The sequence below is a fragment of the Trichosurus vulpecula genome, chromosome 5 (genome assembly GCF_011100635.1).
Source record: "Trichosurus vulpecula isolate mTriVul1 chromosome 5, mTriVul1.pri, whole genome shotgun sequence".
In the NCBI taxonomy this organism is placed as follows: domain Eukaryota; kingdom Metazoa; phylum Chordata; class Mammalia; order Diprotodontia; family Phalangeridae; genus Trichosurus; species Trichosurus vulpecula.
In genome coordinates this window covers 204,438,684-204,454,978 of record NC_050577.1, presented here as the reverse complement: position 1 = coordinate 204,454,978, position 16,295 = coordinate 204,438,684, and the positions used below count along the sequence as shown (strand labels likewise).

Sequence of the window (16,295 nt, the reverse complement as noted above, 5' to 3'; positions counted from 1 at the left end):
GGGATTATCGCTAACCATCTCTCAAACCAAATAATTTCCTCATAGTGGTCAAAGTTTTCCTTGATTTGCTCATCAAAGATCCTATCTTTGGGTCCCCAAATGAGTAGTGGCACAGCTTGTATGTCCTGAGTATAGTGGTCCAGACTAGGCCCCTACTTCAAAGGAGCTAGCTTCTCCAGTGCTAGACTTTCCCTGAGGGCCCTTGTCACAGACTCTAGGATTTCTCCCTGCTAAAGGTTGAAAAAAGAAATCTCAAAAGGATGATGTGCACAAGATGGGTGTTGAGCAGGAGGAAGGAGCCATTCAACCAGTTTCCCTTGTGACTGTGTATAGAAGTACATTTACAGGCTGGTAACGTGTATGTAAGACCCAGGTATTTTTAGCATTTAATAGGAACCACTTCAATTGTTCATCCTAACCCCATGTTCCATCTCTGACTCACTGCCTAGTCTCAAAAAATAAACATAACACCCTCCTTCCCCATAGGGGATTGCGGTGATGGCTCCTGAAATGGTTTCTGGCTATGCAATTTCAAGATGATCAATGCCAGTAAGGGATGGAAGTTGGAGAAATGGGTATAAAGTGGGGAGGGGGAAGGGAAGATGAGAAAACAGAGGATTTTCCAAACTCTTTAGTGGTCAAAATCCCCTGGGTATTTTGTGAAGAGATATGGTTTCAATAAATCAGCTTATATCAACACCAAAACAAACTCCCTTTTCTTCTCTTTTGTTCCAGAGGCGGGTCCTCTTCCTTACCAATGATTACTTCTTTACAGACATCAGTGATACACCTTTCAGGTGAGTTGAATGACCTATGCTAGGTAGGAAGCATGACTGCCAGCCCTCTCCTGGCCTGGACAGATGGCATTGTAATGGGTTGAAGTGGTGTTCGAAGGATTCCTAACTTAACAAGGCAGAATGATGTTGGGGAAAGAACACTGAAGAAGGAGTCAGATTGGTCTCTGATCCAACTCTCCCATACACTAGCCCTCATTAGTATTTCTGGCCTTCAATTTCTTCATCTATAAAATTAGAGCATTGAGTTTGCATCTTTGAGTTCTTTTTGTGCCTCCAAAAACCTATAGTTATGAAGACCCACAAGGAAGCTAGGCTTCATATAGACTTACTGAATGAAAAAAAACATTTCCTCTGTGACTTGTTTTCTCTAAAACTTCCTCATTCATTTACAAAGAAATTACCAGTTATCAGTAATGTTTCTGGCTGGTAGAGATGTTATGTATAATTACAATATCTCTCTTATTAGAGTGAGAACCAATGAGAACTTGGAATGAGACAAAGTTAAGGAATAGTGGGGGTCAAGAGAGCCTGTGGGGTCCCAGTTGAGATTCCTTTACTCCAGAGGAGGACACTGTCAGATTGAGTTGTAGGTGAAGGAGGCAAGGAGGATTGGTAAGTTTTTTTGTAAGAGAACTTACTCAATTTTGGGGTTTTTCTATGGGATCTCAGGTAGGCAGGTATTCTCTCGTAACAGGGGAATTGGTGCTATTAAGTCAAAAAATTGTCAAGCACCTTTGTCTAGAAGAGGAGGAGGTGGAGTCATGAAATGGGTGGGGGGAGAGTGTGAAGTATTTGGGGGTGAACCCTTTGGTTCTAGTAGGAAAAGCCTTTAGTGCTGGAGCCAAAGGTATGGACAATTCATAGGGTGAGAGAAGAAGAGGAGAGGTCTCATAACATGGAAGATAGAAGGCCAGGGTTAAAGTCTGAAAGACCTTCATGGCAAGTCCCTTAACCTCCCCATGCCCCAGGAAACTCCATCGGAAGATATGGAGGAGTTGTTGATCTTCACTGGTGGTGGTAGTTTCTACACTTGGAGGTCCCTATTTTGATGAATCACAGGTCCAGATCACAAAAAAGTGTGGGTTGGACTAGGTGACCTCTTATGTCCCTTCCAAGTATGAGGTTCCATGAAGTAGGTGTGGAAGACTAGAAGCTATTTGATGCTGATGAATAATAATTGCCTTTGGTCTTTGATGCAGTCTAGGAATGGTGCTGTCCAGAGGCCATGGGGAATACATCCTCCTGGGAAATACTTCAGTAGAGGAAGGTGGGTCAAAGCAATGTTTATTTCTTTCTTTCTTTCCTTCATTTCTGGAATAATGGACAGGGCCAGCCCCAGGGTAAACAGATTTGGCAGCCCCCCAGAATTCCCTGCTTTGGAACAGATTCTAAGAACAGTGACTGTCTGGTGAGGAGGTGTCTGCAAGCTTCACAATATCTGGGTTACCAGGACACAAAGAATCAGTCAGCCAGCCAGGCAACACTATTGATTAAGCACTAGGCTTGCCAACTGTCAATAGTCCAATTCTTCAAGATTTGAGGAAGACAGAATGTTGCATATAAGAAGTAAATTGTTGAAAGAAAATGCCTTCCTCTGAGCTTCCATGAAATACAATTCTTATTCCATCATTTAAATCTATTATCCCAAATTTGGGGGGTTGAGAACAAATGGGGAAAAGGAGTTAGAAAAGAGAGAGGCAGGAAGGGGGAGAGAGATAAACAGACAGCGATAGAGGGAGAGACAGAAAGATAGAGACAGAGAGGGAAGGAAGAGGAAAACAGAGAAATAAAGAGAGGGAGCGATAGGCAAAGAGGAGAGAGAGAGAGAGACAAAGACAGAGACAGAGAAAAGAGAGAGAGAATTACGGTGCATAACCTAGGAGACAAGGAAGAACCCTCCTCAGCCTGGCTTCACCACCCTAGAACCCCACCTCTTGTGATGTGGCACTGGTCATGCTGGCCTCTGGTATTACAAAAGAAAAATACATACATGCTAGGACCACAAGCCTTTCAGAACAGTGTTCTCCAAACTTTTTTTTATCTTGCACCCCATCAGTAAAATCATTGCTATTACTTTATTTTATCATTTCCATAATTAGCAATAACCATAGTAGTATATTAAAATATATGATGGTTATTCTAAAATATACAACCAAAATGTAAATTTTAAAGGATGAGATAAAGAAATAAATAGCATTTAAGAAGAATACTTAAATAGGTTGATTATCTCATCAATTCAGGGGTTACCTCCAATGATGCAGAATACAAGCTATCAATTGCTAACCATGCTGTGTGTCCTCCCACCAATTCATCACAGAGGATCTACTCAACATGCTGGAGGTCTTCCTCACTCTCACCTTTGATATTGAAAGGGTAGCGGTGGAACAGTCTGGCTCTCTCTGTCATCTCTTTTTGCATGTGATCAGCCCGTCTTCTCCTCCTTGGAGATATTTTACTCCTTTTCTCCTTTTCTTGGGAGCTACCCAGTGATTATGTATTATGATCTGCTCACATCTGCTATGCTCTTCTCCATGAGTGTAATACTCATTTTTAATTATTTAGAGACCTTTGTATACTGTGTCTCACTGCCATATAATAACACCAAAACAATGTCTGTGGACCATTGCCATTTTCCATTGGCAATCCAACCCAATCTCCTCTTCCTCTAGTTCAGCTTTGGGCCAAATCTGTTGTCTGTCTGTCCCAGATATACATGCAGTGGACAAATTTTCAGGCCAAATCCATGATGAAATCTAGGCAATAGACATTCCTCATCTACTTGGTCTTTTCTGTGTGGATAGATAAGCCAAACTTTTTTGAAGAATTACAGATCTTTTCTAGTAGGCTCTAGAATAGTTTATCTGCAAATAGGAGTATCTGGAATACCTTAGCATCCATAGGGAAGTCCTTTTCTACCTGGACTCTGTGCTGAATATCTTCCATCAAGGTGGTAAATAACTCTGGAGAGAATACATCTCCCTGTGTTATGCTTCTCCTGATGTTTATTATCATTGATGGAGTTATTTCTATTGTATCTTCTAGAGGAATCTTGAATGATTTCAGTGTATGTATGGAAGATACTTTGTTGTAAAAGCACCTGTAATCAATTAAGAAGCATTAATTAATGCTATTTGTCAAGCATTGTACTAGGCCTTGGGGATACAACTACAGGGAATGAAAAAATCCCAAAAGGAACTTACATGCTAATGAGGAAGAAAACAAGCACACATATAAATATACACAAAATAAACATAGTTAAATACCAGGTTGTTAGAGAGGGCCTTTGGGGAGTCAAGAAATGCTCATTGGAAAAGATGTTGCTTACATGATATCTTGAAGGAAACGATGGATTTTGTGATGTAGAGGCAAGGGGGGAGTGCATTCTGGGCATGGGAGATGGACCCTGCTTGACGGAAATTGAGGTATCATGTGTTAGAAACAGAAGCCAGTTTCACTGGATCACAGAGTGTTAGATTGGGAGTCCAATGAGGCTAGAAAGATTAAGGTCAAGTTTTAAAGGTCTTTAAGGGTTAAATAAGGAGACCATAGTTTATCCTAGAGGCAATAGGTACCCAATAGAATTGAAGAAAGAGGAGAGTGGCATGGTCAGATCTGTGCTTAAGGAAAATCACAGGCAAACACTGTGTAGAATAGACTTGAATAGTGAGAAAATTGAGGCAAGGAAACTGAGCAGGAAGCTGCAGCAATAATCCAGATGAAAAGAGATGAGAGTCTACACTTAGATGGTAGCTGTGTGAGAGGAGAGAAGAGGTGAAATGCAAGAAATGCTGTAACAGTAGAAATGGCAAGATGCGGCAACCAACTGGATGTGTGAAGTGAGGAAGAGTGAGGAGTCAAGGCCAATGCCAAAACTGTAAATCTTGGAAACTGGAAGGATGGTGGTGCCATCAACAGAGGTAAAGAGGTTTGGAAATGGAAAGGTATTTGGGGAGAAAGAGTTCAAGACATGTTGAGTTTGAGATATCCAGTTTGAAACGTGAGGCGGGGTTTTGTTCTACTGAATCAATTTTTTAAAAATCAATAACCAATAAGCTCGATGGGATCTTAAAATGTCTGCATCTTTGTTAATTGTGAAATAATAAATATTTAATCTATTGTTAACTATTTCTTATGAAAGCCTGTTTAGTCTCCCCTACTACCTTCATTGACTACCTTGATTCAGATATCATAAAAGATTCCATATAACTTGAAGAGTAGGCCTAGAGGTCAATAGCTATTGATGTTCTCTTCTTGGTCACCTTTTTAAGTATTAAGGAATAAGATCTTTTTTTACATTTTTATACATTACATTGTATTTCTACATATTAGTCCTTCAATGCTAACACAATTGTGTCACCTCTATCATAGATTTCCTCTAAAATACAGTATCCAGATCTCCCCTACAAATACTTGGTCCAATCCAACTACTTTTTCTATCTTCGTTCTCTTTAGAGACTTTTCTGTCTCCTCTATAAGCATATCCAGGAACATAATGTCAGGGTCCAAGTTTGGTGATTTCACTATCTTTGATGAAGAGCAAAGTATGCTATGATGATTTTTGCAAATCTTTTCCATTTTCTACTTGCCAACACCAGCCATTCTATATGTCCACTTGATTCCATCCCTTATCATCTTCTCAGAGATAGAAAACCTTCATTAAACCCAAACTTTTCTTCAAACTGTCCCACTTCCTTCCTCCATTTCTTAGCCAAGCTACTTGAACAAGATACCCCCACTCAGTGCTTCCACTTTCTCTCCTGTCACTCACTCCTCAACCCTTTGCAGTCTGGCATCCATCGTCATCACTAAATTGAAACTTCTATCCCCAAAATTACCAATAATATCTAAATTGTCAAATGTGGTGGTCTTTTTTAGTCCTCATCCTCTTTGGCTTATCACCTGCATTTGATGCTTTTGGCCGACCCGTCCTCCCAAATACTCTCCTCTCTGGGTTTTTGTGACACTACTCTTTCCTCATTTTCTTCTAGTCCTGTGGGACCTCTCTTCCTCTGTCTCCTTTGATGGTTCATCGCCCCCTAATTGTAGTTGTTCCCCAAGGTTCCATCCTAGGCCTTCTCCTCTTCTCCCTCTACACTCTTTACCAGTAACTTCCCCCACCCCCATCATCTTTAGGCAGATGACTTGCAGATCAATATATGCAGCCCCAGTTTCTCCCTTGACCTTTAGCCTAGAACAGCAGTTATTCGATGTGTCAAACTGTATTTTGTGGAGACCTCTTCACACGCCCCAAACCGATCTTATTACCTTTCTCCCTCAAATGCTCTTCTCTTCTAATCTTCCTTATTTGTGTTGAAGGCACGGTCATCCTTTCTGCCTCCAAGGTGCATCACCTCAATGTTATCTGTAGCTTCTCATTTTTTCCTAACCTCACATATCCAATCAGTGTCCAAATCTTTCTATGTCTGCTGCAGCAACATCTTTTTCATCTTACCCCTTCTCTCTCCTCACACAGCTACCACCTAAACTTAGGCCCTCATCTCTTCCTGATTATTGCAACAGCCTCCGGCTTTGTTTCCTTGCATGAAGCCTCTCACCACTCAAGTCAACACTGCTAATAAAGTGATTTTCCTTAAGCATAGATGTGACCATGTCACTCCCCCTTTTTATCAACTTCACTGTCTCCCTATTGCCTCTAAGATAAAATAACCTCACTGTTTATCCTTTAAAGACCTTTAAAATCTGGCCTTAACTTGTCTTTCCAGCCTCATTAGATATTACTTGCTGCCCCCCTCTCCTGTTCTCTGCAATCTAGCCAAATTGTCCTTGTCTCTGCTCCACTCAAATGATACTTCACCTCCCATCTACATGCCTTTGCATGGGCTCTGGCAGTGCACTTCCTCCTTATCTCCATCTCATGGAGTCCCTCTCTTCCTTTGAGAGGAATGTAACATAATGTACAAAAATGTAAAAAAAGATCTTATTCCTTAATACTTAAAAAGGTGACCAAGAAGAGAACATCGATAACTATTGAGCTCAAACGTCATCTTCTGCGTTGTTTTTCTTGATCCTTGCAACTGCTAAGTGTCCTTGCTAAATGCTGTGTATATATTACATTTATTCATTTTATGTTTATGCTGTATATATTGATAGATGTGCTTCTTGTCTCCTCCAATAGAATCTTAGTTCCTTATGAGTAGGAATTGTTTCATTCTTTGTATTAATACGCATAGTTGCCCACACTTGGTAGGAGCTTAATAAATGCTTGTCGATTGGTTGATTTGTTTTCTTCTGTTTGTAGATCTTCCATTTTCATCATTGAATGCCTCGGAATGGCTTTGTTTAGTGAGCTATATTGCCTGGCTTTACTTCCCATTGTTTCTAACCCTTGTCAGATATTGCATGGCATATTGTGTTTAGTAAGGACATCGATACACTGCTCCAGAGGTGAAGAACCTCGAGAACAGAACATATGGAGATTGGTTGAAGGAATTGAGCATGTTTGGTATGGAGAAGTAAAGACTCAGGGTATTTGAATTGCTGTCATGCGAAGGCGGTGTAGTGCTGGACTTCGAGTCAGATCTGAGTCCAAATCCAGCCTCAGACAGCTAATTGTGTGATCCCGAACAGGTCATTTAACCGTTGTTTGCTTTAGTTTCCTCATCTGTAAAGTGGGAGTAGGAATAGCACCTACTTCCCAGAGTTGCCACGAGGATAAAATGAAATAATATTTGTAAAGCCCCTGGTAATAGCTACATGAAGGAGGTGCCATAGATAAAGTGAGAGGCCTGGAGTCAGGAAGAGCTGAGTTCAAATCCAGCCTCAGACGCTTACCAGCTGTGTGACCCTTAATCCTACTTGCCTCAGTTTCCTCATCTGTAAAATGAGCCGGAAAAGGGGATGCAAACCACTCCAATGTCTTTGCCAAGAAAACCCTGAATGGGGTCACAGAGAGTTGGACATGATTAAAATGACTCAACAACAATAGCTTATACATGCTGGTTATTATTATTATTAATTATTATCATCATCATCATCAATGGAGGGACTAGATTTGGCCCCAGCAAATTGAACCAGTAGCAACGGGTAAAAGATACAAAAAGCAAAGGAAGGTTTGATCTCAGGAAAAATCTCCTAAGAGTCAGCGCTGCACTAAAGTGAACAGGCCTCCTGGAGAGGCCTCATCCTTGGTGAGCTTCAAGCAGGACTGGCTGGCCACTTGTCCGTCGAGGAGGTCACCATGCAGATTTCTCTCATGTATGGGTTGGACTAGATGGCCACCGAGGTCTCTTCCAACTCTCAGTCTTGATTCCATGGCTCCTTTTCAGAGATGGTTAGATTACCATCATTTTTATCTCATACGGTTAAGTCGGTTAGTCTGGTTGGTGAAGAGGCTGTACTAAGAGTAGGCTTTTTGTTACTGTTTTGTGTGCTTGCTTTATTGGCATATGGTTTTTCTACTCAAATCTTTTTAAGCTACTTGTTCATTTTTTGAAGGTTAGTTTAGTTAAAATTACATAATAAAATCTGTAAATCCACTTAATTGGGCATGTGTCAATTCTAATACATTATGGTACACTGGAAGGGAACCAATCTTATCTTCCTAGCCTTATATAACATTAATCTCTTTCACACACTCCAGGCAAACTAAGCTACTAATTGCTCCTTAAATTCTGCCTCCTATGCCTGACACAGTCTCTTCATCTGTGCCTGCTAGAGTCCTTATCAGTCAGACAGTCAATAAATATTTATTAAGTGCCTACTATGTGTCAGGCATTGTGCTAAGCCCTGGGGATACAAAGAAAGGCAAGATTCAATTTAATCAATTAACACACATTTATTAAGCACCTACTATATGCCAGGTACCATGTGAGGCACTAAGAATACAATGACAAAAATGAAACCACCCCCATCCTTAAGGACTTTGCAAATCACTGGGGGAAAGAATATGTACATTTATGAGAACATACAAAATACAGGCAGAATAAATATAAAGTCATTTTGCAGGGGAGGCATCATTACCCAGAGTGATAGCTCAGACGCCACCTCCTCTCTGAAGCTTGCCCACAGGGGGTTGATGTGACACTTCAATGAGATGCCAGGTATTAGATATTTTGCAAAATGTAAAGTACTATATAAATGTCAGTTGTTGCTGCTGCTGCTGTCCTTGTTGTTAGTTTCCAATTCTCATCTCCTTTATAGAGTTCAGATGAAAATAGTTTGGTCTAGGTCTGTATGTATATGGGCTACTGCCATCATCAGAGCTGAATGGAATAACTGGGTCCAGGGCTGTGTGTGTGTGTGTGTGTGTGTGTGTGTGTGTGTGTGTGTGTGCGTGCGCATGTGTGTGTGTGGAGAGGGAGTGGGGGGATCTCAAGGTGAGGTCCAGGGGCTGACTGTTCCATGTGGGAATAGGCAGAGAAGTAGCAAGGCAGATGATCAGATGCTGGGGAACCCCCTGATTTGCTGGATGGAATACAAAAATAGTCTGGGACCAGCTAGATACAATGGGTTAGGTGAATTTCTGCTAACTCATTCATCCATCAAGTTACATTTGATAAATTCAGTGATATATAGCTTTGTGAAGTGAGAGATCTGTATTTTCCAAAAGTATTTCTGTACATATGTATGTATACATGCATTTATAAGAATATATACATATATACACATATACAATATATACACATACAATGTATATACACATACTACACACACACATACACACACATATACACAATGCTTCTTTGATATTTTTGTGTTGGCAAGTGAATATTGCCCATAGAGGGCCTTTTGATTCAACTCTTGGATCTTAGCCATTTCATAGGGTTCATCCAGAGGTAAACCACTTTCAGTTATATTTCACAAATACAACAAAGGCTTTTATCAGAAAGTCTATTTCTCAGTAAAACTATGTTTGCTTGTTCTAAAAGTATTTCTGCAGGGTTTTAACTTACATATTTTAGAAAATCTGTCAATATTCTTTTTCCTTTTTGGCAATTAAATGTTAGTTTTTCTATAAGCACCTTCCGGTGACTGGTTAATATGGTAAATCTTTTATGGCCCATTTTGCACTCTCAAAGGTATACATAAAGACATATACATTAATTGATTTAAAAGAATTCATTCTATTAAGCTTTGATTTCAGGGACCTGGAAAATCTCTTAATTAAGCCACAGCTTTCATCTTCATCACTTTATGCTCAAGGTGCCTTCCTTAAGGGTATTTTCTTAATCCATTGATTCAATGTAATCTTACATTAGATTTTGTTAGAATGTAAACCCCACAAGGACAGGGACTATTTCACATTTATCTTTTTATCCCTGGTGTTTAGTATATGTAGGATGCACTTAATAAAAGCTTATTTATTCAATGTGACTTCCATATTCAAGCTTGAAGCTATTATCATCATCATCGTTATACATTGACTGAAACCTGCAATGAAAAAATATTTTGTTCCTCTTCGGATTTTCCTGGAACACTTTGTCAAGATGTCTCCCTTGCCCTCATCACTCCTTACTCTGTATTCTACTTTTCTATGTATATGTTGCTCAGCATCCTCTACCCCACTAGATGTCAGGCCCTTGAAGGAAGAAACTGTCTTTTTTTTTCTCTTTTTATCCCCACTGACTAGCACAGTGCCTTGAACCGTTTAATAGATGTTTAATAAACGTTCCTTGAATCAATGAGTAGGTCAGTGGAATCATTTTCTTAACACAATTCATTTCCCTTCCCTTCTTTCTTTTCCTCTTTCTTATTCTAATTTCAGGATTGCATGACTTACTACAACCAGACCTGACTCTGGCCAATGAGTGGTAAGTAGTGCTAGTGAGGCTCCTGAACACCAGGGGGCTGGAGGGGGTGGAAAAGGGAGAAGATGGAATTTCTCTGGGCAAACCCCATTTTCCTGTACTCCAGGATTTACTGTATCACGGATATTGATCCAGCTCATCGGAAGCTCAGCCAGATGAATGCCATGGTCCAGTTTCTGACCAGCAAAGAGCCTGACCTAGAATGTGAGTGTTAAGAATCCTCCTGAAACCAGAGAATAGTAATCCCTTACATTTCTGTAGCATTTCACAATTTACAAAGTACTTTTCTCCCCACAAACCCTTGTTAAGTTGCAAAACGCATTATTTGTGTCCGTTTTATAGTTAAGGAAACTGAGGCCCATAGAAGTTACTTAATGAACAATACTCAATATTAAATGCTGGAGGTACAAAGAAGGAGGAAAAAAGTCCCTGCCCTCAAGGAACTTACATTCCACTTGGGGAGACATGTAAACATAAATATATATGTATATATGTACACATATATGTGACTAAATTTGACTAAGTGATCTATAAGATTTTCTATTGTATTCTAGTAAGGTGGAGCTTAGACTGTTCTTGCCTAACCTAGCCATTCTATTCTTACTTCCTAAATTAAAGGAAAACCTCTGAAGGAACAAAAAGAAGTTATAGCACAGGGCAGGATGGGCAGGATGGGCAGGGTGGGCAGAATGGGCAGGGTGGGCAGGATGGGCAGGGTGGTGGATGAGAACAGAGAATGATCTCATCTCCTTTTACATTGTGAAGTGCTGATTGTACTTACTGTAGGTGATGAGGAACTGGTGCAAGAGGTCCTGTTCGATGCTGTGGTGACCGCTCCAATGGAAGCTTACTGGACAGCTTTGGCCCTTAACATATCTGAGTATGTCCTGGGAAGAGATGTGAAGACCCAAGCAAGAAGCTGGGGACATTTCAGGCTCCCAAGACCAAGCATGCCTTAGATCAGGCCTTCTAGCCAACTGGTTGCTCAGAAAATTACTCATATACTCTTAGTTTGCCCCCATCATGGATAATGACAGGGGCACTAGGTTGGAAGTTTCTTCCACAGAGCAGGTTGAACAGTTTTCTAGGATTTCAGACCTCCTAGACAAGGTTCTCAGGAGCAATCATCCATATCCTTTAACAATGCAGAAAGTGTACAATTGCCCCCCAGAGACCACATGCCCAACTATCCTCTGGGGTGATTCTTTCTGGAAATAGGTAGAAAATATGGGCCAGCCTCTATGTGTCACACTCCTGAACCAATTATAAGAGCTCTTTTGGCCACAGGGCCCCAGAAAGGTAAATCTAAGCAGCCTAAAGAGCTGTCTCCAAGCAAATATGAAGGGTCTCTTCAGTAAGTTGTGAAGCTATCTTTAGCATACCTTGGCACTCTGGGTTTCCTCAGAAATAAATGGACAATTTTGATCAGAGGAATAGGATCTGAAGATGGTGATAGCAGTACTAGAGAAAAGAAGAATGGCTGTCAGGGGTGTGTGTGTGTGTGTGTGTGTGTGTGTGTTTAAAGCAGAGAGACAGATGGCTGGATATGGAGAGTAGGAGAGTAGAAAATCCCTACTGTTTCACCCTGTATTACTTCTCCCAGTTTTCAGGCTGGTGGGTTTTAATTTAACTCCTGCCCCAATACACCTCATTACCACCAGATGGTATTACTTGGTGTTTCTCCATGTTGAGCAGCCTTCCCCACAGAATTGCTTAAGGAGGCTGCAGAAACAACTCATCCTCTTACCTCTGAGGGTAAGAATAACCATGTCAGAGGTTATTAACATTACAAGAAGGACAATTACCAGTGCCTTCATGATTCCATGCTGTGCCACCTTTGAAACAGCCCTAAACATCCCAAACATGTAGGGTTCTAGTGATAACTTCTTAAAGACAGTGCCTTGGGTATTGGTTTACTTGGACCTACGAGTCTAGACCCTAAAAGAAGTTGGCAAAGCCTAAACAATATTAGGCTCTAGTCAAGGAAGTATGTTGATTAAAATTAGAAGTGGTGGCCCTCAGACCTGGCACCACACATCTTCCCCACAGGGATTATTGTGACAATGTGAGAAAAATTTGGAACGTTTGCTTTATTAGAGGGTGTTTTTACATATTGGTCACAAAACTACCGAAACTGCTCCTATATATGTCTCAAAGTCATTGCCTCTTCGTCTTTTCATTCCTCTGAGACCTGGAATTCTCAATGAATTCTCCAGATCACTATCCTTCAGGTCCCAACTCCCCAGAAACCAAGTGAATAGTATGGGAAGGGTAAGCTATGGGAGGAAGTCATTGCCTTAGAAATCAGATGAACAAGGAAGGCAAGGAATTTCATAGGAAAGCCTGGACCTTCCAGAAGTGACACTTACAGTTTGCAATGGCAAGTCACTGGGAATGAAGCTTACCTAAGGAGACTTCCCAAAAGTCAGATTTGGGGACTAAGAGAAAGAAGAAGACCCAGAAAAGGCTTCATGCCTGCACTGTATTCTTTTCTGCCCACTTTCATAAACGTAGGAAGCAACAGCAAAGACTTTGTCCCAGTTTCAAGAATTGACCTTTTTCCTTCCTTGGTCTCTTCTCCAGTAAATCTGAGGATGTGGTAGACATGGCCTTCCTGGGCACCCGAGCTGGCCTCATGAGAAGCAGCCTATTTGTGAGCCCTGAAAAAGTGTCTAACAGGTAAGCCAGCTTGACCAACCTCAGAGATCAGAGGTTTCCTATAGAAGAGACCAAGACTTTGTTCCTCCGTTAAGTAGGGGTAGTAACAAAAAGTGGCCTTTGATTCAGGTCAGAATGAGGAGGGTATGGATAGGATAATGACAGCCTAAGAATCCTGCCATAGACATAGCTGGGAGGTGTCAGTAACAAGGGGAGAAAGGAAGGAGGAAGGCCATCTACTGTGTGAAAACAGCAAAGAGATTTTCCCTTTGGGGTCTAAGTGTGTTTACCTTAAAGTGACAAACTATGTTTTAAGAAGCTGAGGGCTGTGCCTAAGGGACATATGTCCTGTGATGTCCTTAACCAAATGACCAAAAATAAAAAAATAAAGACTTTAATATTAGACGATGTGTCCCAATTTTCAGTTTGGAAAATATGGCCACCAAAGATGTAGGTCAAGGTCCTCTACTTCATTACTATGAACTATTCCCAGGCCCTGAAAGGGGAAATTTTTGTCAAATCCTATGATCTGAGCTTTCTCGGAGTTTTTCCCTCAAGCCCTGTGGCAATCACACAATCCCCTTTCTCCTAAAATATATTTGGAGGTTGGGGAGTTCTTTCTCTGGTCTAATGGACCTGTAAAGGATCCCAGAACCCATCACCAGTGAACCATGTCATGGGCTTAAGAATCGCTGTCCTCCAAATGGCTTGGAGCTTTAGTAAAGCCACCATCCCCGTGGCCTTCAATGACTGTTGCCATGGCAATGGGAAGGCCCAAACCAAATGCGGAGAGTGCTGTGGGAAACAGCACCACCTGGTGGCTTTGTATCAGAAACATGAGACCCGTAAACTTTAGAGGCTAGGGAGAAAGCAGGAAGAGGGCTGTTAAATCTGCCACTATTTTCCTTAACTTCTAGGGTCACTACACCCACCCTGTTTTACCTTTTAAATTCAGGTCCATTTAGCGCTGAAGCTCCGTTGCTAGGGTCATACTAAGACCTCAAAGGCAGAACTTACACTATTTTAGCAAAACTGAAGAGTCCTATATAACCAACCTTAGTGTAACATACTCTGACAGCCTCACTCCTTCGCTCCATCTTGGCGAGAGATGATAACCAACAGATGGGTACTCTGCCCTGTAGCCTAATAGGAAAGAAAGGGAATGAATAATGGAGCAAGACTTCCCAGAGGAATCTCCTGAGAGTGTGCCAATACCCCACTATGCCATTTTTTAAAACAAGGTCAGAAGGTCAGCCACTGATTTCTCTGGACCAGGGTTCAGTGCAGTCTCTGAACTCAATCAGCAAGAAACTGATTAATGTGGTGGTGACTGCTCCAACCCTAGTCTTCCCTTTCCCCTGTTTTCAGCTCATCCTTCCACCTGACACATTCATAGATCCTCAAATCCTTCGAACAGGAAGGGATCTTTTAAGGTATCATTTAATCTAACTCCTTCATTTTATGGATGACGAAGCTGAAGTGGTAAAGTGCCTTGTCCTGGATTCCTTTGACCTCTAATCAAATTAGGAAAGGCACTGGAAAGCTCACTGAGTAACAGGCTGGGCTGGATAGCTGCATGGCATTTGTAGGTGCTGTAAAGGGAGGTACAGAAATTCTTGGTATTGCCAATTTTTCACCACCATTGCTGTCCCAAGAAGGGATAAAATCTCAATGCTAAACTAAACTAACTATTCAACTAAACTATATCTGAGGAAGCTTGGGCCATCTCCACCATGTGAGTTGAACATAAGCTCTTATATATCTACCTGGTAGACTGTCCATAGATCTTTTGTTAAAATCTCAAATCAACTTCCCTCTGCCTCTATGCAAGCCTATTAGACTAGCCTTCCCTGCTCCCATTTGGTATAGAGGGAAAATCTGGTGGAGATATCTCTAGCACAATATCTGATGAGATAAACAGACAAAACAGACAGGTGGGGGGAAGAGGGAGGGAGGGAGGGAGACAGAGAGAGAGAGAGAGAGAGAGAGAGAGAGAGAGAGAGAGAATAAAGTGATTTTTAAAAAATTAACCACTGTTTGAATTTATCATTGCCAGTGCGGGTAATAGTATTGAACATGTGACATCCAAAATCAGGTTTCTTTGACTGATCCTTGTGTGTAATGTGAGGACTGGAAAACCTGCCATTCGAGAAACAGTTTTTAAAAGCTAGCAATTGTTCAATGTAGGGAAGACGAGAAACATAATACTATCTTCGAGTATTTGAGGGGCAGTTGTTTGGAATAGGAATTAGTTTGTTCTGCTTCACCTCACAGGGGAGAATAGTGGCTAGAATTCTGAAAGAAGAAACTATATATAAAGTGGCATTGTCTGCTCAGGGGACATTGGATTTTCCATCACTAGAGGTCTTTAACTAGCGCCAGATGACCACTTGTCAGAAATGTTGTAGAGTAGATTCTTATTCAGATAGCTGCAGGACTCTAAAGTCTCTTCTGTTTCTGAGATTCTATGTGTGTGAAGCTTTCCAATTAAAAATTTTTACTTCATAGAATCCTAACTAAAATCCATCCAAGACCCTGAGATCCAATTAAGTAAATTCATCCCGAGGGCATTTAAGGATAAAATAGGACAATAAAACAGATAAAATGGGGAAAATTCTAAAAAGATTTTTATAATAAACTGTTTCCTTCAAGTCTCAGCAAAAGTCCCACCTTCCTGGAGAAGCCTTTCCCACCCCTCCTTAATCATAGTGCCTTCTTTCTGAGGTTATTCCTAATTTATCTTGTATATCATTTGCATGTTATATCTCCCCCATTAGACTGTGAACAACTTGAGAGCAGGGACTGTTTTCTGCCTTTGTTTGTATTCCCAGAATTTAGCAGGGTTCCAGGCATATAATTAGATGCTTGTTGACTGACTGCTGAGAGTCTCACAGATTTGTGAAAAGATGCTAAGTCCCTCTTATTGCAGGAAGTTCCTGACCCTAGAAGACAAGTCAAGCATCTTCACCATGGACCACTTTCCCCTTTGGTACCGGCAGGCTGCAGAGCAGCCAGAAGGGAGCTTTGTCTTCAGCATTCCTTCTGGAGGGGAAGCAGGTAACTCAAATCCTAG

At 41.1% G+C, this 16,295-nt stretch overlaps 1 protein-coding gene across 1 annotated transcript in view; it reads left to right on the top strand.

The window, feature by feature from the left end:
* CACNA2D4 (calcium voltage-gated channel auxiliary subunit alpha2delta 4) overlaps positions 1 to 16,295 on the top strand; it is a 159,910-nt gene that overhangs the window by 44,121 nt on the left and 99,494 nt on the right. The window contains exons 19-25 of the mRNA XM_036760693.1: positions 736 to 797; positions 1,997 to 2,064; positions 10,522 to 10,567; positions 10,671 to 10,768; positions 11,351 to 11,444; positions 13,148 to 13,243; positions 16,152 to 16,279. Of these exons, the coding sequence (XP_036616588.1) occupies positions 736 to 797; positions 1,997 to 2,064; positions 10,522 to 10,567; positions 10,671 to 10,768; positions 11,351 to 11,444; positions 13,148 to 13,243; positions 16,152 to 16,279 (592 nt within the window). The remainder of the gene's footprint in view (positions 1 to 735; positions 798 to 1,996; positions 2,065 to 10,521; positions 10,568 to 10,670; positions 10,769 to 11,350; positions 11,445 to 13,147; positions 13,244 to 16,151; positions 16,280 to 16,295) is intronic.